The sequence below is a fragment of the Cynocephalus volans genome, chromosome 12 (genome assembly GCF_027409185.1).
Source record: "Cynocephalus volans isolate mCynVol1 chromosome 12, mCynVol1.pri, whole genome shotgun sequence".
Lineage (NCBI taxonomy): Eukaryota > Metazoa > Chordata > Mammalia > Dermoptera > Cynocephalidae > Cynocephalus > Cynocephalus volans.
The window spans coordinates 91,076,115-91,101,997 of NC_084471.1; the positions used below are offsets into that span (position 1 = coordinate 91,076,115).

Below are 25,883 nucleotides of genomic sequence, written 5' to 3' on the forward strand. Positions count from 1 at the left end.
TTCTCTATAAGTGGAAGCCACATTTGAGACCATCATCTATGTTGGAAGCATAGATTCAAATGTGGAAAAGTCAGTGGGCCTCTAAAATGCAATCTGTTTTTCAAAATACAGCATTATTGCTTTATGCCAAGATTGCCAATTTTTTTTTTTCCTGAAATGGTTGTATTTCACAGATTAGAATATGCTTCACTTAATTTTATATGTCTCAACATGAATCAGTATCTCTTTTTAAAGTTTAGTATGGCTTTAATTTCATATGGAAACTTAAAGAAATAGATATAATTGCTATTCTGAGACCTATGGGAGAAACCATGAGAGAATAATGCCTATGGTCAGAAAAACAGCAAGCACAATTTTATTCGTCCTGGAAAAGATGAGATTTTTCTAAATGGTTCCTGAAATTTAAAATGCTTGTATGATTCCTGGAAGGTTTAATGTTTGTCAGAAATTAGCATATTCTATTTACGAGAAAATGAACTAGTGTCTAATGAGAGATTTGTATTTAAGGGTGCTATTCAGTTCCTAATTACACATTTTCTGGTTTCAGGCAGGGGAATAGTTTGCATAAAGACCAGTGATAGAAAGTGTTGCTTGACAAATGAAAGACAATTAGGCAATCAAAAGTAGCTTTTATATCATCTCAGTGTTCTTGAAAAAGCAAAACCAATGTTTTGAGGGGGTGGGGGTGGGTTTTTTTTTTTTTTTTTTGCTTTTTTCTGTAGTGTAGTTTGGAAAGAATTAAATGCATTTTGTGAGGAAGATGTAAAAATGCCTAGAAATTCACTAATTCCTTTAGGCATTTATTCATTTGACAAACACTTAATAGATACCTACAATATGTCAGGCATAGTAGTAGGCTTAGAAGACATTAAAGGTCATTAGCCTTTTCTGAAGGAATTCACGAAAGGAGACAAAACATTAATGAAATAATTACATGACAAGGTGCTAAGTACCTTGATAAAAATAGTGATCAGAAGAATAAAGTTCAATACCTAACCCAGGCTCAGGGTCATGGAAACTTTTCTATAGTAGATGCCATGAGTCAAGTCCTGAAAGCTTTGTAGGAATTAGTAGGGCAAAGGGGGCTTTCACTTCAGCCGGAAGGCGTGGCATGTACAAAGGCTTAGAGGCATGAGTGAGCATGACCCATCTGAGGAACGCCCAGTAATTGGGGAAGGCAGGAGTGCTGATGAGCAGCAGCAAGAAGAGAGACTGGAGATGTGGGCAGGGACCATGCCATGAAGGGCTTTGAATATCCAGATTGCTTGGACTTTATCTGAAGATGGAGAAAAGCCATGGAAGAACTCTCCCTTAACAAGGAGTGGCATGGTCAGATTGGGGCTTGGGACAGTTACTTAAGGGAGCATTAAGAAGTACATCCTAGAGACTGAAAGGTATGTTTGGATGCTGTTGCAGTGATGGGTACAGAGGAGGATTGATGGTAACCTGAAATTAAACTGTGGCACTGAGGATATGCATTCGTAGGGGGGGCCAACTACTGTAACAAACTACCCCAAACCTTCATGGCTTTAAATACAATAAAGTATTCTTTCTCACCGACATACAATTTGAGGGTGCACGGGGGTGGGGAAGTGTTCTGCTCCATGCTGTCATTTGTGGATGCAAACTTCTCCCACCCAGTGGTTCCACCATCCCCTTACAGCCATAGAGTCCTTGACTGGGTCCTCTTTATTCTGTTGCTGACAGAGGAAGCAACAGTTTTTGACCTGCAGAATGGCCATTTCATGTGGCACAGCTTATAAGTAATAAGTAGAGAGAGGTGGGAAGGTAAACTCGAGATGTTATAAAAGTGGAAGTTAGTGACCAGCTGGATATAGAAGCTGCAGGAAAGGGCAAAATATATGTTTTTAGCTCTATTGAGTCACTGGTGGATGGTAGCGCAACCTGCTCACATAAGGAATACGGTTGTTGCAACAGATTTTGGAGGGAAGATGTTGAGTTTGAAATGCTTCCACGGAGCTCCACAGGACTCACTCCCTCGCCCTTCTTCAAACCTTTGCTAAAATGTCACCCCCAAAAAGTAGCCATACCCCACAATTGAGTTTTCAACCCATGAGCTAGATTGATTTCTATTGAAATAGTTCATACCACTGGTAACCTTCATGTTGCAAGTCTCCAAAGAGCGTTTTCTGTCTTCAGTTCACTTGATCCCCCTCATATCTGCCACTGTTGATAAACTTCTCCCGAAACTCTTTCTTGCTCTGTTATGAACACTCTTCTGATTTCCTCTCACCTCTCGGCCCATCTGTCCTTTGCTACAGCTCTGCCCCTTTTGCCCCCTGTTTCAGAGCTATAATTTGTTCGTGTTTTGTATTTTAGCCCACTGTTCTTCTGGGCAGCTCATGTCTGGAGCTCAACATGCCCCAAATTAGATGATAGTCTTTCTCTTCAAACCTCCTTCTCCTGTTGTGTTACCTGTCATGATGAAGGGAGTCACCAGAAATCCAAGCCACCAATCCCCCAAACTGAAACCACTCTCACATCTGGGCATGATAAATATTTATCAGCTGGCACAGGATAGGAGCTAAATAAGAGTGGACACTGCCATCTGCACCTCGCCATTGCCTCCCAGCTGAAGAGCAGCCCTGCTCCACCCAGTTACCAAAGTCACCTCCTCCCTCTCGCACTGCCCTGTGGTATTGCCATGGCCTAACAGCATGCTAATTAGAGCCATCTTTCCTTATAGGAAAATCTCAACCTTGCATGGCAGTAGGTCCTTCTTTTATTATGTCCTGTGCATCAAGCTAGCCTTATCTCTAGCTACACCCAAGGCTCTAAAGCTTTATCATATTAAATTGTTTGCATCTCCCTGGACATCACCCTGTCTCACCTCCTTGCTTTTGCCCATGTTGCTCTTCCAGCCAAGAATGCTCTTCTTCACTTCCATTTGCATAACTAATTCCTACTCGTTCTTCATTCCAGATATATCCATTATATCCATTTTTGAAAGGACTGACCTCAATTTCTTCCTTCTTAGTGACATTCCCAGTCTAGGTTTGGAACCCTCACTCTGTACATATTTTAAAAGTTTGCATTCTTAGGGCATATTTTTTGACGTCTTATCAATGGAATAGCTTGGTATGGAGTGGATTTTGTAATCTGGTAGAATACCAGGAGTCTTCAAAAAGATCATGGAAAGATTCATATTATTTTTTAATTCCATGCTTTCCACGAACTTTTGAAGTAACTTGTATTTTGCTGTAAAAGAGACATACCTATAAGATGGAAAATTATGGAGGAAGAAAGTATTGTAAATCAACACAGAATTAACAGTCATTGACAGATGGACAGGAAGCAACAGCTGGGTAAACAGCTGCTCAAAGGGACAGAAAAATGACCATGGGCAGCCATGAATGGGCAAAAGGTACACAAATATCAGAAAAGTGAGTAAATAATCTGAGGAAATGAGTTGACCCACTGGAAAACTGCTGAAGCATATGACAGGAAGTAAACAGTAAGGAAAGCATTCAAATTGAATTTATTGCAGAGAAGAAAATGAGAACAAATATTCTATGTAAAAAAAATGGACTTTTAAAATGAAATATGCTTAGAAGATAAATAACTTAAACGTTTCTGTAACTTTTAAAAATAAATGTGTTTTATGCTGCACAGACAATTTATAATAATATTAAAAAATGAAACAGAATAAAAGTACACCATAATTTTATTATTGTGTTGAAAAAGTAAAAACACAATTGTTTTATTTTGTATTTATATGATTATTAAGGAGCCTGACTTTTTAAAAGAAAATATTGAATAACACAAGTAACACATAAGTATATTCACCTTCTAAAAAATGAAAGCATTGTAGATAAGGCTAAATTTCCCTTTGATCCCTGCCCAGACCACTGCTCTCCCCCAAGCTAACCATTTTCAGCTAATGTTCATCCTCCCAACATTTTCCCATGCATTTACCTACATACATATAACTACAGAAATATGTATCTTTATCTTATATGATATATATGGGTATATGATAATCTACTATGCAAAATGCAATGGTAATTCTACAACTTCTTCCTTTTTCTATACAACATTTTGTCTTGGAAGCATTTTAATTTCACTAAAAATAGAGCTGTGTCATTAAAAGAATAGCTGTGTACCCATAGAATGGATATAGCATAATTTATTTGGCATTCTGCTAGTGATGGACATTTAGCTGGTTTCTAATTTTCTGCATACTTCAGCAAACATTCATGGATATTTACTGAGTGCCATGTGTGAAGCACCTTCTTGGTGCCATGGATTTAACAGTAAACAAAGTCCTCTTCCTTGCGGATATGTTCAAGAAAACACAAGCAATAAACAAAGACATACTTATATAATAAAATGCCATGTAATGATAGGTACTATAAATAAGTACAACAAAGGTGAGAGAGGGAGTGTCAAGAGAGGCTTCTCTGAGGAGCTTTCCTTTGAGCCAAGAATTAAGAGAAGTGAGGGAGGGAGCTGGAAGTCACCAGCTGACAAGTGGGAGTGCTGGGTCAGTAGATGTGCGTATTAGAAATGGCAGGTCAGTAACAATTTATACTCCCAACCAAAGCATAAGAGTACGTGTTTCTTATACTCTTTCTAACACTGGTTATTATCAAGTTCCTTAATTTTTACCAGTCAGATAAGTGGAAAAGTTATTTCTCTGTAGTTTTAATTGTTATAATTTTAATGCTAGTGAGGTTGTGCATATTTTAATAAGCATACTGCCCCTTTGCATTTCCTCAGCTCAGACTTCACAGTTCTATATCTTTGTCTGTTTTTCTGTTGAGTTATCTGTATGTGTGTTGTTCATTTTTATTGTTTGTATTCTGGATACTAATCCTTTGTTAAGTATGCTTTAAACATTTTCTCCCAATCTGCTCCTTGTCTCTTTAATTATGTAAATTTTGTCTTGTAGAAGTCTTTAATTTTAAAGCAGTCATGTTTATCAATCTTTTCTTTTATAGATCTTGCATCTGGTGCCTTATTTTGCAATGCCTTTTGTATCCCCAGGTCATAAGGATGTTTTCTCTTATTTTCTTCCAATTTTATAATATATCATTATTCCATCTGGAACTTAATTTTCTGAACAATGTGAGGTAGGAATGTATCTTAGTTTCTATTACTGTATTGGCTAATCAACTTATGGAATAGTCAATTTTTTATGAATTGGTTTGAAATGTCACTTTTATCATATAGAAAATCCCCAAATATTCATAGGTCCATTTCAAGACTCCTTTCCCTCTTCCATCATATATTGTTTATTCATGCATGAGTTCCAAAGTATTTTTATTGCTATAGTTTTAAAATCAGTTTTGATATTGCTAAGTAAGTCCCCTCTCTTTGTTTTCTTTTGTTCAAAATTGTCTTTAGTATGCGTACTGATTTATACCTTCCATGTGAAGTTTAGAATCATCAAATTTCACTTTAAAATAATATTGGGATTTTGGCTAAGATCGCATTGAACCTACAAATTTATTTGGGGAGACATCTTTCAATATTCATTACTATCTCTGTTAAAATGTTATATATTTACTTTTAGGTTTATTTCAAGGTGTTCTGGAGCTTTGTTGCTATTACCAGTGAAATCTTTGCCTTTTATTTCTCTAATATGCAATTGCTGCTGTATAAGGAAGCTAAAAAGCTGATCTTGTCTAAGTCTCTATTGGGTCCAGTAAATAATTTTTCAGTTGGTTCTTTTGTATATTCTAGATAGGTAATTATATCATCTGCAAATATTGACAGATTTACCCTTATAAGCATACTTGAAATATGTTTCATAAAAATTTTCTAGTACTCTGTATGTCTGTGTATCTTTATGTTGACTTATTTAACATTCTTGATACATATCAGATGATGTGGCCTGCATGTTAATTTTTTTAATATACTGGTTTTTCTTTTGTGACACAATGTGTGGTCACTTCTGAAAATTTTCTGTTTTATGTTTAAAAACAAAATGCATTTTTAAATTGAAGGCTCACTGTGATTGTGGATCTGTGAATTTCTACTTGTAGGTTTTATCAGTTTTTACTCTATATATTTTTTGAAACTAGCTTATTAGGTACATAAAGTGTCTTCACTATTACATTTTCTTGATGGTCTTGTGCATTTGATCAATATAAATTGTTTTATCTATTTTATGATTTTAAAAATTAAATTTTTATTTTTACCAAAATACTGCATATACATAGTTTTAAAAAATCAAATAGCACAACAGAGCTTAAATTGAAAAACATTAATCTCCTGTCTCAGACCTCCCCCTCCCCCAAGTCTTGTTCCCAGAAGTCAATCCCTTTCAACTTCTTTAGCTAATTTGTTTCTTGTTACGTTTGAAAGCAGCCTGCTTAGTTAAAATTTTTAAATTTTCAACTTGTCTATTGATTTCTCATGCAAAAAAAGATTTAACTCTCTCAACGTGCTCCTGACAGCAGCCCTTCCCCCATACACACTTGGACTTTCCTGACCTCCCAATCCAAATATGTCACAATCAAATCAGTAGTCAGGCCTTACTTTAGTGTCTACTGTAAGTGTAGTTCACGTCTGAGACAAAAAGTCTATTATGAGTATTTTATATCCTGTCCAACTTTTAATTCTCCCCCAGAGCTAATAAAACCTTCCTCTGCAGCAGCAGTCACTAATTTACCTCCAGACTCCCTTTAGAGCTGCAACTCTTCTTTCATTACTGCCAAACATGGTAATCTGTCAGGGGCACTTTTTGTTGCTGTCGAGACATCCATCCTGAGCTGTCTTTTTCTCTCACTGGAATCAGATTGATGACTTTCTAGGCCTACTGTGTAGCTATTTTCCTGGAGTTTCCTTTACAGAATCCATCTGTTGCTGTATTTTAAATTGCCAACAGCTTTCATGTTACCTAAATGTTCTTTTTCTTTCTATAGCATTTTATTCTGGATGCAATAGCTATTAATATTTCTAAACAAACTAATTATAGATTTTTAAGAGTTTTCTTCTGCCCCTTGGATGAACTTGGTTTCCTCTGAGTTTCTTTGTTCTTCTGTCTTGTTCTGTGACTCTCATGTTAGAGGCTGTTTTTCAATGTCTTCTGATCTTGGCTTTCTGTTCTTGTTTGGTGACTGGAAACTCTGTACAGAGACTGGGCCTGTCAAGAGGTGGGCTTCACCGTGGGTTGAGAAAGTGGCCAGGTTGCTTTCTCTCAGGCAGCTCCCGAATGTCATTACCTCTGGGTCTTTTCTCTCGGGCCAGCCAGTGTTATATTCCACTTGGGAACTCTGAGTCTGGCTGCTGATATTATCTGAGTTGAGAAGAATTCCCAGTTGCCCTGGGTTGAGCCTGCTATCTGGGCACACACCCAGTGTTCCTGCCTGGAGACTGACACCCCCTCCCACACCCACAGTAATAATTAATCAGCATAGGATTTGGGGGTTCAACCCCCTGGATGTCTCTGCTACTCCATAATCTGAGCAATAACCTTGTTGATTGTTCCAAGATATCCACCATCCCCAGTATCTCCTGCCTCTAGGCACAAGATATGGCTGCCTTTTAGAGTAATCCTTGGCAAATTAGTTCATTTTCTGGTTTCCTTTGGTAAGCGCTCTGTTTTTCAGAGGTAACCCAGATTTGGGATCCACTGGGGGTTTGCCTTTCCTTTTTTCAGAGTAGGTATGGATTATTAAAAACATCTTTTCTCTCATTTCTAGAGATCTGTTGTAGGACGGGAGAGCTGGACCCTTACCCTTTCCTTGTTCTGTTCGATTTGCATCTTGATTAGCCACGTGTAACTGAATGCTTTAATGTTTTTATTAATTAAAATTCCTTTGAGATAGTCTGTTTTGTCCATTTTTATGTCAATATATTAATATATTTAGACTAATTTTATCGATGTTAATTTTCTACTTGTCATATTTACTATATTTTTTAGAGTAATTCCCTTTTTTATTACTGAAACATAATTGATTATACATTTTGGTGGGGTACAGAGTTCAATATCAATACCTGTGTAGAATATGGGGTGATCAAATCACGATAATTAGTATATTCATCATTACACAATGTAATCGTTCTTTGTGACCCCTTACTAATTTTTCGCTAACCACCCCCACTCCTTTCCCACCTCTGGTAACCTCCATTCTGTTCTTTCCTTTTGAAAGTTCAACTTTTTATTGTGATTGTTGTATCTTTTTTTTTTTTTTAATTTATTTGTTTTTTTCTTTTAGTTACCACTTATGAGTGAGGACATGTGGTATTTCTCTTTCTGTGCCTGGTTTATTTCACGTAACATAATTTTCTCTAAGTTCATTCATGTTGCTGTGAATAGCAGAATTTGATTCTTTTTTATGGCTGAGTAATCCATTTCGTATTATACCACATTTTCCTTATCCAGTCATCTGTTGATGGACTTTTAGGTTGGTTCCAACTCTTGGCTATTTTAAATAGAGCTGCAATAAACATGGGAGTGCAGGAATCCCTTTGACATGATGGTTTCCATTCCTTTGGGTACATACCCAGTAGTGGGATTGCTGGATCATATGGCAGTTCTATCTGTAGTTGTTTGAGGAAGCTCCATAATGTTTTCCAGGAAGGCTGTACTAATTTATAGTCCCACCAACAATGTAGGAGGGTTCCCTTGTTCTCCACATCCTTGCCAGCATTTTTCTCTGTCTTTTTGGTAATAGCCAGTCTAACTGGGATGCAATGATATCTCAGTGTGGTTTTGATTTGCATTTCCCTGATGCTGAGTAATGTTGAGTATTTTTTCATATGTCTGTTGGCCATTTGTATATCTTCCTTTGAGAAATGCCTATTCAGCTCCTTTACCCATTTTTTAATCAAATTACTTGTTTTGTTTGTTTGTTTGTTTTTACTATTATTGTTTGAGTTTCTTTTATATTCTGGATATTAATCCCTTGTCAGATGCATAGTTTGCAAATACAGTCTCCTATTCTGTAGGTTGTCTTTTTACTCTGTTAATTGTTTGCTTTGCTGTGCAGAAGCTTTTTAGTTTGATATAATCCTGTTTGTTAATTTTTTCTTTCGTTGCCTGTGCTTTGGGGGTCTTATTCATAAAGTCTTTGCCCGGTCCTACATCCTAGAGTGTTTTCCCTATATTTTCTTCCAGGAGTTTTAAAGTTTCAGGTCTTATATTTGTCTTTAATCCATTTTGAGTTGATTTAGGTATACGGTGACATGTAAGGGTCTAGTTTCATTTTTCTACGTATGGATATCCAGTTTTCCCAGCACCATTTATTGAAGAGGCAGTTCTTTCTCCATTGTATGTTCTTGGTAAATATATCTTACAGACACCTGTATCAGAATCACCAGGGAGTACTGGATAAAAAATCAGCTCCCTGGATCACTCTTACCAGAATCCAGGAAGCTGTGATATTCGTGAACTCTCCTGCATATTCTAACATGTGAGAACCATGGTTCAGATGGAATAGGAGATTATCTGCATGGTGTGTCTACATGACTGGGAAAGCATTAGTATTTAGGAAGAGAGCAGAAGGTGGAGGTGGACCATGAAGAAATAAAAGAATTGCAGAGCAGAGCCCATTTTGAAGTTGGGAAACAGGAATTTGTGTTGGAGAGGCTGTCCCAGCTCCAGAATATGGTTGCATGTGCTTCCATAGCTTCTTTTAGGGGAATGTGATTCTACCTAAAGACTCTGTAATCACTTCTCAATTTGTCAGGGCCCTGGGTAAATTACTAAAGCAGGCAGCTGGATCAAGGACAGGAAAAAAACTTGAAAGATTTCCCTTCCTTCCGGCTTGAGGAATACTCCTTTCTTGGCAGGCAGAGTAAATAACACTGATTGCTACATACGATGCTGTGGATTTGTTTATTCAGAATTTTAATTTCACATGTCTGTGATGAGCCTGCCCACACGTCAGGCCGGACTTCCCTCTGCTCGCTGTGGCTCAGTTCCATTCTTAGGTGCGGACACAACCCCAGACAGGCAGCTCCCCTCGTGTGAAAGAAATCTGAAGTTGCAAGGCCCTAGTCTCTAGTTCATTGCCTTCTCTCTCTCTCTCTCTCTCTCTCTCTCTCTTTTTAACTTGAGTATATCAGCAGCCTCCTACCTCTTCTCCAGGCTGCCGGCCTCCTTCCCCAGATCACCTTCCATACCACCAGAGTACCTAACATGACTCTGACTGACAACCTCCTAACTGCTATAAGCAGTCACTGCCATGAAGATTCCCACCACCAGAGTGATGGCCAAATGTGTTAGGGGGACCTAAAGGCTTTTTGCAACAGGTCTTACCTTCAACAACAGCCCCCACCATTCCTGCCTCCCTCATTCCACAGATGCTGAATCCTCTCTGTTCCAGGACACTGTACACTCTTGCCCATGACCAAAGTGTCCCTTCTAGTTTAGTTGTTGGTGGTTGCCTAAGAAGGTGTATTTAAATGTTATCTCCTCTCTGTAGCTTTCTCAGACCCCACTCGCTCTTCCAAGGCAGAATTATTTTTTTCATCTGTATTCTATAGTACTTTATACAAATATCAACTGTTGCATTTAGAACATTATATTGTACCCATTCATAGTTTTATTTAACTGGACTTGAATTTCTTGAGACCAAAAATTGGGTTATTAATTTTTTAATTCCCCAGTGCCTGACACATAGGCTGTATACCATAAATTTTAGGTGAATACATTTAACCAGATATTCTCTCTTTATGTAATGCAAACAGAAAGAACATAGGAAAGTAGAGTTCTTTGGAGCAAGCAATATGGGCAACTCTCTGCATCATCCTGTAATAGTAAAAAGTTCTTTCTTTTTCCATGCAATATTATAGTTATGATATAGTGTTGATTAATCTGAATACTTACAGAGCCATAGAATTTCAGTGGGAAGAGGTATCTTAAAAGTGATTCCTTTGATTTGCAGATGAGGAAATCAGTTCTGTGCTTACGTCAGACCACACAAGTAGGTTTTATCAAAATCCCAGCCAACAGCCCGTAGGAATTCATGAGTATTAAACTATTTCACATTCCAGGCATATAAATTCTGGAAGAGAACAAAATGTACAATATATTTATTTCAGAGGGAACTCCATTAAGGAATGCTCATCTGAGTTTAAGGTATTGGGGCTGGGGAAAGCCGGGCTACTTGATGAGAGATAATTGGTAAGTTCAAGGAGGACTTTAAATACAAGTGAAGAGTTTTTCATGTGTTTTGAGGAGATGGTTTGAGCTATCAGGGCCAATAGAAGACAGTAGAGGGGTTTTGATGAATTTCTTTTACTCTAGGTTTAATTGAGTCTCTTTTCTTTAATAGGTTTCAGAACCTGCTGTGGTCCAGAAAGACATTTGTGGACAACATGAAAATCTATAACCACAGTTACATCTACATGCCTGCCTTTTCTATGAAGACAGGAACAGAGCCATCCCTCCGGGTTTATTATACACTGTCAGATGTTGGTGCCAATCAAACAGTGCTCTTCGCCAACCCCAACTTCCTGCGTAGCATTGGAAAGTTCTGGAAAAGTAGGGGAATCCATGCCAAGCGCCTGTCCACAGGACTTTTTCTGGTGAGCGCAGCCCTGGGCCTCTGTGAGGAGGTGGCCATCTATGGCTTCTGGCCCTTCTCCGTGAATATGCACGAGCAGCCCATCAGCCACCACTACTATGATAATGTCTTACCCTTTTCTGGCTTCCATGCCATGCCTGAGGAATTTCTTCAGCTCTGGTATCTTCATAAAATCGGTGCACTGAGAATGCAGCTAGACCCATGTGAGGACACCTCACTCCAGCCTACTTCCTAGGGACAATGGAAGAAGAAGGGACTGAGCAGGGTATTTTTGTTAGTTTTTCTATGTGACTCCAAAAAGGAATGGTCAAGTTGTTTCATGGATTTGCATGGGCCACTTGGAAAAACAAGAAAAAACAAAAAACAAACAAAACTTTACTTTTAATGTTGGCTTGGAGGACAAATTAGAAATGAAACGTCCTATGAAACATTTCATAGCACATCGTGGATTTGCACCTAGTAAAAAGCTTTTGGAGTGATGTTGGTAAAGTACATTTACATGGTTCAAATCTAGAATATGCAATTCAAAAACAAGACAAATGCTAGTTATTGAGGCTAAGGAACTAGTCAAAGTAGAATAAAGGAGATGCTGGGGCAAAAGTGTTGCTGATTTTTAACACGAACTGGCTTAGTAATAATAAGAAAAACTTGTCTTATTAAGACTGGTATTAGAACTGTAGGTTTTTAAAAAATTATTATTTATTTTTGCCCTATTTAAGGGCAGCAGGTGGGTGGTGGGGTAGATTTAAAAAAAAAAAAAATCCCTTACTGAGTAATAAGGATACAAAACGCTACAACTAAATATTGTGATTTGTTGAAACACGTCTGTATTAACTATTGTTAAATGGAGGGGTCCATTTAAAAAATGTTTTTAAAGAAGAATTGCTTCTTCCCCTTTTGTCAAATCTACTTAGGCAATATGAAGCATTGTTGAGTTTAGACTGTGTTGATTTTCACAGTCTGGATGACATGAGCCTCTTTCCTGCCTCAGTATTTAAGACGTAAACCCAGTTTTAGGTCTGCATTATGTAAACCTGTTTGCATTGTTCTTATTATTTAAGTGCAAAAAGACTAAAAATGTCAGTGCATTGTTTGTTTGCAAATTGGCATAATTGTCTTCATAATTTAATGTTCAGAGATGAAGTCAAGTACAATGACATAAAGCTTAGTCTCTGCAGAAGACAGACCAGAAGGCCAGTCCCTTTTCTATCTACCATGGTATATTCACTCTGAGATAAAACACATGTATGCTCACATGCAAGCCTGCATATATACATGTGAAAACACACAAACACACACTCACAATTAAACAAACTCATTGCTGTGCAACTATGAAAGCTGAACTCACATGACCTGATATGAAAAAATCTGTAACCAATGTCGGAGAGCCACAAATGTATTATGTACTGTGCACTACATGGTGATAGAAGACAAGCCAGTTTAGCGGTTGCTGCTCGTAATGCCCATACCAGCAGGAGATGCAAGTCTTACTCTGACCAAATGCTTACCAGAATAGGTAGAATTGTTCTGCAGCTTCTGACTCCTCTCATAATCTCATGAATGGGCCCTATGTTGAGCATAGTCACACAGGCATGGTTGGGACAAGTAAAGGATGTGAATTAGTAGCTATTTATTTCCTTAGTAGCATAGGACAGCTTAGACAGCTTGTTACACCAGCTTTGACATATGGTAAGAAAATTCTACTGACAGATCATAAGCAGCCAAATGTGGTTACATATAAGAGAAAGGTAAAGGAAGCCTCTCATTGTCCTTGTGTTTTGGGGATGTCTTAAGACAAAAGGAAACACTAGAACTCATTATCTTCATTCTTTTAAATGTCACCAAAATGTAGGTACACTCTACCAAAAAGTACTACTTCAATTTTAATGACAGAAACTTAGGATGCCATGTAGATTGAAACAGGTGGCATTTTTTTGCGGGTTAATTTACAGGATATCAAGATAACAAAGCCCTTGGGAAAATTCTACATTATTGGAGTAGGCAATTTCTAAATGCAATTGAATATTGAGGTTATTATAGAAATTAACAGTTAAAATCTGACTGGTTGATGCAACACGAATTATATTGATACTTAGAAAGTTAAAAATTTGAGAGTATCAATTCTGTACAGAATTGGTTTGTTATTTTGATTCCTGTATGGCAGCAAAAATGTAATGAGAGCAGACTGTGAGTGAGCTGTGTTAAATTTTCATTTTATGTGCAACCCTGAATATATTTCCTCCTTTGAGCTATTGTTATTTAATAATTGCCTTAAAAAGGAATACATTTTTACTAATACACTTCATTAAAAATGTAAAAGGTCTAACAAAGAACACACAGAAGTGTTAATATGTGTTACTCAGATTAGTGCTTTAATTGTTATACCTGTTAAAATGTAATTAATGAGCTCCATAAAGCCCATACATTGAAGTTCCATTGAAGATGCTATCTGGAAATTTTACATCTTACTTATTATGATTCCTGAGATGGATTTATGCAGTAGGTTCGTATAATGTTTAGTCTGTACATTTGTGGAACTATTCTATTTAGCTTCTGAAAAACAAAACAGAAATGGCCAATATTTGTAATGTTTGATTAGACCTATGCTTCTCATCTGAGTGATTCCCCTCCCCACTCTGGTGACATTTGCCAATATCTGGAGACATTATTCATTGTCATGACTCAAGTGCTACTAGCTTGTAGTGGGGTAAAGGCCGGAGATCCTGCTAAACATCCTACAATGCACAGATCAACCCCTCACAGCAAATGATTACCCAGTCTATAATGTCAGTGGTGCTAAGGTGTAGAGACCCTGGATTAGACCAAACTAAAATTTTGGCTGTTCCACATTGTCTTTACTTAAAGATACACATACATACACACTCACACCACTCAAAGTGTTAATGAGAATGTTTTCTTAGGGGAGACTACAGTTTGGCATTACTTTATAGTGATAACTCACAGACGTGCCATACAGATACCTTTTTCTGTGTCTGGTTAGATAGATGTATCTAAACAAGAAGTGAGAGAGAGAGAGAGAGAGAGAGTGTGTGTGTGTGTGTGTGTGTGTTGCATAAAGTTATGAATCTTTATCCTTATTGAAATATGTGTTCCTCGATAAGGACCTCTCTAGAATTATCTTGCAGAGTGTTCTGGAATACTCTATTACTATTAAGAAGTTGAATTCTCATGTTCAATTATTTTATTTTCTCTACCTGAACTTAAAACCTTCAGAATTGGATTTGGTACTTTGCCAAATTTGGTCGATTATATTTTAATATTACTGACCTTTAAGATTCAGCTCAGAAGACTTTCGTGTTATGGTAGACACATTCATTAAGAAAATATTTAATCCCTTTCAATGCATTTTCCAAGAGAGGACATCACTTTTTACCATCAGACTTCTTTTCTAAATTGGTTTTTTAGTGGCACAAATTAGGTTGCTCTATTAGGGCAAAAGTGGAGTGGAGAGACTAAAAACAAGTACCCTGATAGGACTTTTAATTTTTATTAGCCCCAATTTGAGAATTGTATCGATTCTAAAGATCCTGAATAGGGGTGACCGCTATTTAATTTTAATCACACTTTAGGATTAGAATAGGTGAAGGGTTAAACCATTCCATAACAAGGAAAAGTAATGCTTCATATGAAAGTTTTTATATGGAAGGGGACCCTTGAACACATATGCTCTATATAGAGTATTTTACCAAAAGTTTATACACAATCGTGCATCTACACTGCACAATTCTCGCACAAGAAGTTAAGGAAGTGCTCCCTGGATTGTGTTTCTGTACAGTTCACTTTGAGCTATTTTAATAAAGGTAGGAAGTAAATGTTCCAAAGTGGCAGATGTTCAGACCATACCCTGTGTCTGGCTTTATGATGTCTCATGCCCTTCTCTTGGCTAAAAATTTGTTTAGGCTAAATATAACTTGTACCTGAAGCAATCTGGACAATGTGGCTTCAAATGGAAAGTAACTGAAGAAATCCTGGATTCTAAACTTGCCAAAAATATTCTTAGATTGGTCAAAAGCTTTACAGGATTGTTACAGATGATCTAAAATGGAAATAATATCTACATTTCTTCTTGTCAGCAGTTACGTAGTTTTATAACTATTACGTACAACTTCCTATTTCTTGTTTGGAAAATTAGCCATCTAGTTTTAATTTCTATGTTTGAAAGTACTGACTGTGAAATTTTTAACTGACAAATTCTTGTTGGGAGGGATCTAAGGGGAAAAAATGTCACCCGTCTACTGAAAACTTAGGAAGTGATAATTGTATTATACAAATACTTTCCCACCAGGACTAGGTAATATCTGCTGTATGTTTGTAGTGTTCCAAGCATCAAGAGCTGTAAGGACTTTTGTGTTCACGGAGGACAAGTATGTGGAGGAATAAGGACTGAGGGTAATACTGTGCTTTTTATTCCTTTATCTTCCCAGTGTAGACGTTGATTCTCAGATTATACGACTTTTGATGGGCACACATCAAGGGTGGAGGTGGGTTAATAATTTCAAAGTACCTGCAGACCTATGTCAATGCCTCTAATAGAGTCAGCAGTAAATATAACTAGCAGTTTTGGCAACTTCATTCCACTGTGTTCTAGGGAGACAATCCTTCCCCTAAGCCCTGAGCATACAAAGGGTCAGAGATGTCTCTACCCTTGACCTTGGCTTTCCAGCACCCTCTGTCTCTGTCCTCTGCCAGGGGAGCAGGCGTGGCTCTGGGGCTGAGCTAGCAGCATTGTGACTAGAGAGGTGGTGTGAAATTTTGCTGAGAGATTTAATATTTTACACTGACTTAAACTGTTTTGTCTCAGTTTTGCTTAAACTAGTGCTCTCTAAATTTGGGTGTTCTGGGGCGGATTCAGGTCATCCTGACCTAGTTATTGCCCTGCCAGTGATTATGAAAAGTGGAGATTTTTCCCATTCAGATGGATTATTTGAGTCCTTGAAGCTGGGGAGTAATCAAATATTTGACCAGTTCCTATCTAGCCTATTTGAAAGCCCTGGGGTCTAATTCACAGGAATTCTGAAGCCCAGAGTGCCTGTTTATAAACTCCTAAATATGAGGTCATAATGTTTAGATTGAGCACTATAAAATTTCTCTTTTGTAAAAGAAAGGAGATTTGAATCTGTAATTGCTGTAGCCTTTTTTCTTCCTATCATAAGAAAATGGATAGTATCTGCTTTACCCTCCGCCTGTCTTTGTTACTTTTTACATGCATCCTAAAGGCGAGAGTTCAAAGCCAATGCACGAATGGAAAGTTTATTCAAACATAACACAGCCTCTGCTCCTTATTGCCGTACGGAAAAAATACATGCTTCTGTTTCCTCCTCCTGTTTTTCTTCTTTCCAGTGCCAGCATTTATGATTTCTTCTATTTCTAACACATAAGGAATAAGTAACATATTAAAAACTGACTTATAATACCTGTGAACATTTGCATATAACCAATGCCCATGACTACAACTTTTTAAAGCACAGAAGAGGAGTTATATTTTATGGTCACTCATTTACCTACCTCCTCTGTGTTTTTATTGAGCTCTGTGTTGGGCTAAAATCCTTTCTGATTTTGTTTTCCTGTTGAAGCTGTGAGATATAATCAATGAGGAAAAGCTGTCTGGGAGCTTTATAGAATAATATCCAAATATATTGATCCTGTCTCTTTCTGCTTCTATGTAATTAGACTTTCTCCAAATACTTGTCATTTTAAAAATATGTGTTTTACACAATACCAATAAACATCTAAGAGACGTGATTTAATCCAAGGCTGAGAAAATCAGAAGTCAGATAATGTCTGTTTTTCTCTGTGCGGTAAGAGAAGCAGAAAATTGTAATGAAAAAAGTTTTAACCAAAATTTAAAAAAGAGAAGGTCATGGTTTTAATTTGAAAGGACCATTGGAAGGGATCTCAGAAGGTAGCTAAGCAGAGAGCAAGAAAGAGGCTCTTGTCCTTGAATGTGGTCCCAAGAATGGGACCTTTTTCGGAATATTTTAAAGGAAATATGTTGTCATCCAGTAATTATGATTAATGATGAAAAGGTGCTGGAGGAAGCAGTGTGAGAACCAGATTGCAGGATACAGAGAGCGAACAGAAGAGCAGCACTTGTGCCTTGACAGTCTCCAGGCTCCAGCCCTGCATGCCCCTCTCCCAGCAGCTCTTTCCTGGGTGCTTGGGCCTAATGAGACAGACATTCCCATTTTCATATTCCTCTTCATCTGCACATGCTCCTAAGATAAAATTATTATCTAGATCTCCTGTCATGATGAGGCAGTGATAGCTGGAAGTGTCACCTTGAATCTCACCCTTTGGAACACGGTCATCATATGCTAGGCAGAGCTAAGAGTTTCAAAGCTACTCCAAGGGCTCCACAGTTACTTCAGTAAGAGGCTTTTGTATCCATCATTACTTAAGCAGACTTAGATGCATTTTCTCCCATGTTCTAGTGTACATACACACATGCTGGCGCATACATAAACACACATTATTTGTACCCATGGAAAAGAGGGAGATGGCTGATTGGGTGGAGGTGGCAGAGGGTGCCTTAACTTTTCTGGCTTGGCTCCCACTTCCTTAAGTATTTCCTTTAGGCACCTCTGTTACTTTAGAGGTGTAACTTTGTCTGTTCCAACTTGTATCTTTATCATCTGCGAGAACACCTATAAATGTAGCAAAAGTGACTATTTTATAGAAATGCACAATAGTATATAGGCCTTGGAGAAGTCTGATAACAGTATGTAAATATCCTTTGTTGAAGTAGTAGAACCTTCTGTTAGGGAGCTCCTTAGGCACTATGTAGCTACAGGAGGATTCACAGATTAAAACTGTTTGTCCAGCGAATTCTAGTATTCATGGAAGCAAGGAGTCAACCTGTTGCTGTTTCTTGTTCAGTCTTAAGCACCAATCCCGTCAGCTTTCCTGTTGGTAGGTTGCTGTAGACACCCCCCTCCCCTCATAATATACAGGACTCCCAATTTAGGATGACTGATGGCCACTGGGGTACATCATAGTTAGAGACACTAGAGAGAAAGGGAGAGACAACCTAATATAGCTCCATTAAGAAGCCTGCTTAACCTTTAAAAAGTCTGAGATATTGCTAGAACTGTAGTTCTTACATCATTAGTTGGTCTGAAAAGTGCTGGGGAAAAAAAAGTTTCTCTTGGGTCTCTTTAATGCTATTATTGCACATTACGTATTATTCCAAATGTGCATAAGCTGCTTTTCAAGAGCAAATTTCCAGAGGCAAGAAGAATATAGAAAAATTCAAATATTCTTCTTTTTCATGCAATGCAGTCTGAGTGCCAGTCCATGGGTGTAATAATTCTGGAAAAGATTTTAGATTAGACCATAAAATTGAAATCACCTTTGAAGTGTATATGGAATTGCTCCTTCCTATTAAAATCAAACTCCATTGGCAGGAAGTGTGGGGAAAATCAGTGCTCCCCCTTTCTTTTTTTTAGAGGTTCATATAAAATGTAGCAGGTAAGAAAAAACTTTAATTGGTACTTTTTATAGTGTGACTTGGAAAAAATAGTGTCTCTCTCTCTTGGTTCTGCTGAGTTGTTTCTTTCCACAGAATCTAAATGCAATGTCAGAGGAGGAGGTTTGCTGTAAAAACATGTCTTTTTCTTTGGTGTGTTCATTGTAATTATGGCTGGCAGTGAGACGGTTCAGTAAGTCTCAATTTCTCTACCTCCCTTACTTGGAGAAAATTTGGAAATGTACCCTGTGAATAAAATAATTTTTTTTATAGCTTGTGAAGTCTTTTTATTTCACAGAAGTGAGTGGGTAATGATCTTTTCTTTTCTATTCTTTTCTGCTTTACTTTGTATCCATATTAGCTATCCTGTTTTTTGTTTGTTTGTTTGTTTTTTGGGTTTTTTGCCCCTATGGATGAAAAGGCATGCTACTTAGTGAGAAAATTATTTTAGAAATACTGAATTATATAATTGTGATCATTATAGAACACTATTGCTACCTCTTATGTGGGTGAAAGGCACTATCCATTGGGTGAAGTGGAAAGAAAATTAAGCAATTGAGCATTTGTTTAATACGATTAATATAGATGAGCCTCTTTTTCTGGCAATAAAAATTTTCATTTTTGTAAGAAGCCAATATTAGTATGTGTGTCCTAGAGATACTTTAATAAGTTCCTAACAAGATGCAAAACACTTAGATTCCCCTACTGCTCATATGAGTGACTTTGAAAAGCCCAAGTGTGCCTTCTTGTCTAAATCATTTAGATAATTGCTTCAAACTCCCATTTCTCTTGGGCTCTAGTGGCCCAGTTCTGCCAGATACATTCTCAGAGGGAGTGACATCAGGAAAAGTGACCTTGGTCCGTCCTTTATCATGCACATCTCCTCAGAAATTGATCAAGTTACTTTGTACAGATCTCCTTATTAATTTTCTGACTTCATTCTCATATAATATAGCCTTTTGCGCTACAGCTGTTTTAGGAAATGATATTCTATTACCTAATGGAAAATCTGCATGGTGTTTAGCTGAATCATTTGGGGGGAAAAAAAAAAGGCAGAGCTCTGGTATAAATGTGGACTACCCTAATGTATTTGCAGACCATATGAAGAAAATAGATTTAACTTGTTTTCACCAACCATCATTATGTCAAAAATCTAGATTGTACTGAGTCTTTCTGTTCTACTTTGTTTCAATTTAAGCATTCAAAAGTATCAAGAATCCAAAGGCATTAATTACTCAAGAATTCCCCCCAAACCTAAAAGGATGATACTTATGTCATAGACTATATTTTTGCTTGAAAACTTATTATTTTGGATATACAGTTAGATCCTTGATGATACGAAGAACTAAGGATGCAGAATGATTGAATTCATTTATAATTCATATTATCTCGTTTTCTGGGCTTTTGAAAATATGGGAAAACAAGCCCTTTGTTATTTCTTTTGTACAGATAAAGTTATTCTCTCCATAGGAGCCATAGTTTCTGGGCATGAATTAAAAAAATCAGCTTCGATATTTAAGAACTATTTTTAATGATAAACAGTGCAATCAAAAGTTAGATTAAAAGGCAATCAAGAGTTTGTTGGTTTCAAGATAGACAACAATCAAGAAGATTCCAACTTTTGTATGTAGAGGCAAAGGAGACAGAAGGAATAGGATACAAGTGTTCATTGGGTGGGGCCACTGTAATCACCCTCCTGCCAGGAGGATTACTCGTCTCCTGGAGAAAGGTTTTCTACTGAGGATTTAACACTGGTCTTTGCTGTTGTTCGCTGGGCACTTGGCAGTGGTGGAAGCCAGATTATTTTTGGTATCTGTTACTGATTCCATGTATAACTTCCACACCTGCTACCCAAACCACTTTGTGTAGAAGCCCATTGAGAAAGTAGGGTTACTGAGAAAAGAGACTATCTGATATCCACTCAACATATTGTTTTGTCTGGACCTCTTACAAAGGTTAAAACTGAGATAGAGAGGTTAATTCCTTGAGTGGTAAAGAGTGGTAATCAATGCTTTCCGTTATGGAGCATGTAGCAATTTGTAAGACCTGGGTTTGCCTTTCCTATCCTCAACGCTCCTTCCAGCAGTACCATCTATGAACTCACAGAATGACTCATTATCATGTTGTTATCATATCCAACATACAATATCCTTCTGATCAGGGGAGACACATTTGACAGCAAAAGGGGCATAGCAAAGAGCTCATGCCTATGGAATTAACTAGTATTACTCTTTACCAAATCATCTAGAACATACATTGTCAGTGAGAATAATATTGGCCCCAAAAGAGGCCAAAAATTTGTTCTACAGGGCAAAAAAAACTTAGATATTACAATGGTTAGGGGAAAATATCTTAAAGGTTTCCTTGGAACTGGAAGGTGGGGATAAAGAAAACAGTGGCCTAGAAGCAACTGCCTACACAAAGTTGCCATGGCCTAATAGAGATTCATTTTAAGGACCATCTGGGAGAAAATGTCTTGGGAGGTTGGGGTATAATCTTACAGGATGTGGTGCATATTTTGGACAGTGACCAATTTCTCTTATTAGATATTTGGATCCTATTTAGAAAATTTGGATCTGGGAACCAAGGACGTTATGCTTTTATTATTTTTTAATTCAAAATATTTTCACTTGTGATTATTCTTTAAATTTCCAAATACATGGGAGATTTTCTAATATCTTGTTATCTTTTTTCTGATATAATTTTCGCATGATCAGAGACTACACTAGTCTGATTTGAATTTTTAAAAAGTTTGTTAAGATGTTTTATGGCCCAGTTCCCATGAGTACTTCAAAAAGACATACATTCTGCAGTTATTGGCAGTAGTGTGCCAAAAATGTTTATTTGGTCAAGTATATCCTTATTGATATTTTATCTATTTGCTACATCAATTACAGAATAAAAAGTGTTAAAATCTCCAAGTATGATATGCCCATTTCTCCCTTTAAGTCTACATATTTTAGGTTTATGTACTTTGAAATTGTTATAAGTTGCATACACTGAAGACTGTAGCTCCAGGCAAAACTACTCTGTGTGATCCTTCATGCCTGACCATAGACAATTAAAAGGCTTTGGGTGGCAGGTGTCATGGGCAGAGGCCATCCTCCCCACACCAACCTCGGTGCATAACCAAATCATTGCAATTTTCTGGAGTGAGTTGCAGTCAAGGACTTAGGACCCTTGGGACAGCCATGCTCACATGCATTCCTGGCCCAACACCTTTATGTGGAGGCCTCTTTCAACAGCCCCACCTAGGCTGTGACACTTTTGTCTACTTTGATTCAGACCCTTTCCACTGCTATCCCTTCCCTCTCTCCTTTCCTGAGTCCATAAAGAGGTTCATAAAGAGGGGGGAGACTTTGGCAGGGGGGTGGGGGAGTCCCTTGGCAGTGGGACAATTCTCCCATCTACACTGCATCCACCTGACTCTTGCCCAATACTATTTTATGGGGGGAAAATGAAACCATGGTGCTATGGATTAAATGTGTCCCCCAAAAGTTTATGTTATTGGAAACTTGCCCCCATTGTAACAGTGTTAAGAGCATGGGCAATCCAATTACGGTATTTGAAAGGTAGGGCCTTTAAGAGGTGATTGGATTGTGAGGACTGTGCCCTTCTGAATAGGCTGATCCATTTATGGAGTAATGGGCATGGTTCTGATGGCTTTAAAAGGAGGGCAAGTGAGAAGGTTACTTCTCTTGCTCAAGCCAGTTTCTCTCACCATGGGAAGAAGACCCTCACCAGATGCACCCCCTGGACTGTGACCTTCCCAACCTCTGAAACTGTAAGAAATGAATTTGATTTATTTATAAATTAACATTTTCTGGTATTCTGTTATAAGCAACAGAAATGGACTAATATACCTAGGGAATTGGTACCTCTTTTTGCTGTTTGCTTGCAATGTCATAGTAAGTGACTAAAGGTTTGATCATTACTTTCAGTTTGGCTCATTGTCCTAATTGACTAACTTGACACCTGATTGCTTGAAATATATATTTAAGATTGTGATATTTTCTTCAGAAATTGACCCTTTTATTATTATCTTTTATAACAATATAAATAGTGTAGTATGAATAAATATAAAAATAAATATATAAATTTTTCTTCTCTACTTCCAGTAATATTCCTTGTTTTGAAGTCTACTTTGATGTTAATAGCCTTAGGAGATTTCTTATGGTTAATATTTACATCTTTCCCCATCCTTTTACCTTCACCCCATTATATTTACTTTTAAAATGCATCTCTTGTAAATAACATAGAGTTGGGTCTTGTTTTGTTTTTGGTCTATTTTGACAATCTTTGCCCTTTAATTGGAGTATTTAACACCTTTATATTTAATGCAATTGTTGATATGACTGGGTTTAAGTCTATCATTTTACTATTTATTTTCTATTTGTTCCCTCTGTTCTTTTTGCTTTTCTTGCTGCTTTCTTGTCTTCTTTTAGATTAATTAATTTTTTTACATACTTTCATTTTAGTTGTTGCTCTAGGGATTATAATGTGCATCTTTAACTAAAAACAGTGTAACTTGAATTAATATTACATCAGTTCACATATAAAAAGGTTAGAGACTGTAAGCAATGAACTTCGTTTTCTTTATAAATCTGTACTCTGTTACAGCAACACAAAACAGACTAACACGTTGGGTTTCAGCACTTTGACAGAGCTTTCATCTTTGAATTTAACAGTAGTAGTGCTCTCGGTATTAATCACTAAAATGTGCAAAACTATGTGAGTTCTTTGTGTGTACGTGTGTTTAATAGACTTTATTTTTAAAGCAGTTTGTAGGTTCATAGCAAAATTGAGAGGAAGGTACAGAGATTTTTTCATACACCCTCTGCCCCCACATATGCATAGCCTCCCCCATGATCAGCATCTCCCAACTGAGTGGCATATTTGTTATAAATGATGAACCTACACTGACATATCATCATTACCCCAAATCCATAGTTTACATTAGGGTTTACTCTTTGTGTTGTAAATTCTATGGGTTTGGACCAATGTATAATGACATGTAATCGCCATCATCACACCATTGTCATATGCCACACTGTATCACACACAGTAGTTTCACTGCCCTAAGAATTCTCTGTGCTTCACCTTTTCATCTGTCCTTTTCATCTAATCCCTGGAAACACTAGTCTTTTTTACTGTCTCTATAGTTTTAACTTTTCCAAGAATGTCATTTAGTTGAATCACACAGTATGTAGCTTTTTCATATTGGCTTCTTTCAATTAGTAATATGCATCTAAGTTTTCTTTATGCCTTTTTATGGCTTGATATCTCATTTCTTTTTAGCATCGAATAATAATCCATTGTCTGGATATACCACAGTTTATTCATTCATTCACCTTCTGAAGGACAACTTGGTTACTTCAAAGATTTTGGCAATGGATAAAGAATAAGCATTTGAATATAAATAAAGCTGGTATAAACATATGAGTTCAGGTATTTGTGTGGATGTAAGTTTCAACTCCTTTAATTAAATACCAAGGAGTGCAATTGCTAGATCATATGGTAAGAGTATGTTTGATTTTGTAAGAAACTGCCAAACTGTCCTCCAGAGTGGCTGTACTATTTTGCATTCATTCCCATCAGCACTGAATGAGACTTCCTGTTCCTTCACATGCTTGTCAGCATTAAATGTTGTCAGAGTTCTAGATTTTCGCCATTCTCATCAGTATATAGTGGTGTTTCATTGTTATTTTAATTTACATTTCCCTTATGACAAATGATATGAGGCATCTTTTCATATGCCATTTGCCATCTATATACCTTCTTTGGTGAGGTGTCTGTTAAGGTTTTTGGCCCATTTTTTAATTGGGTTGTGCATATTCTTTATTGCTGAGCTTTAAGATTTCTTTGTATACTTTGGATCATACTCCTTTATCTGATGTCTTTTGCATATATTTTCTCCCATGATCTTTTTTTCCCTCTTTTCCTAAGGTGGAAGCTGAGATGATTGTGTTTAGACCTCTTTTCTTTTCTAATATATACATTTAATGCTATAAAATTCTCTCTAAGCACTGCTTTTGCTGCATCCCACAAATTTTGATATGTTGTGTTTTCATTTTCATTTAGCTCAAAATATTTTTAAATTTCCTCTTGAAGTTTCTTCTTTGATCCATGTGTTATTTAGAAGTGTGATGTTTAATCTCCAAGTATTCTGGGACTTTCCAGTTATTGATGTTTAGTTTAATTTTGTTGTGGCCTGAGAGAAAACATAGTATGATTTTTTGGTCTTTTAAATTTGTTAGGGTCTGTTTTATGACCCAGATGTGATCTATCTTGGTGAATGTTCCATGTGAGTTTGAGAAGAATGTGCATTCTGCTGGTGTTAGATGAAGTAGTCTGTAAATGTATATTATATCTGGGTAATTGATGGTGTTGTTAAGTTCAAGTACGCCCTTACTGGTTTTCTGCTTGTTGAAGCTGTCCATTTCTAATACAAGAGTGTTGAAGTCACCAACTATAATAGTGGATTTATCTTTCTCCTTGCAGTTCTATTAGTTTTTGCTTCACATATTTTGATGTCGTGTTGTTAGGTGCATACTTTCCATGTGTTCTTGAAGAAATGACCACTTTGTCATTATATGATGCCCTTCTTTATCTGTGATGACTTTCCATGCACTGAACTCTGCTCTGTCTAAAATTTATATGGTTGATCCCACTTTCTCTTGATTAGTGTATCATGGCATATCATTCTCCATACATTTGCTTTTATTTATACGTGCCTTTATATTTCAAGTAGATTTCTTGTAAATGACATATATTTGGGTCTTACATTGTGATCCACTCTGACAGTCTCTTTTAATTGGTGCATTGATGTTCAAAGTGATTACTGATACAGTTGGATTAATATCTACCATATTTGTTACTATTTTCCATTTGTTGTT

At 37.1% G+C, this 25,883-nt stretch overlaps 1 protein-coding gene across 1 annotated transcript in view; it reads left to right on the top strand.

Annotated features, from left to right (window-relative positions):
- The window catches only part of ST8SIA1 (ST8 alpha-N-acetyl-neuraminide alpha-2,8-sialyltransferase 1), a 113,803-nt gene extending 102,067 nt beyond the window's left edge, over positions 1–11,736 (top strand). Inside the window, exon 5 of the mRNA XM_063076402.1 lies at positions 11,250–11,736. Within this exon, the coding sequence (XP_062932472.1) occupies positions 11,250–11,736 (487 nt within the window). The remainder of the gene's footprint in view (positions 1–11,249) is intronic.
- Positions 11,737–25,883: the final 14,147 nt, after the last annotated feature.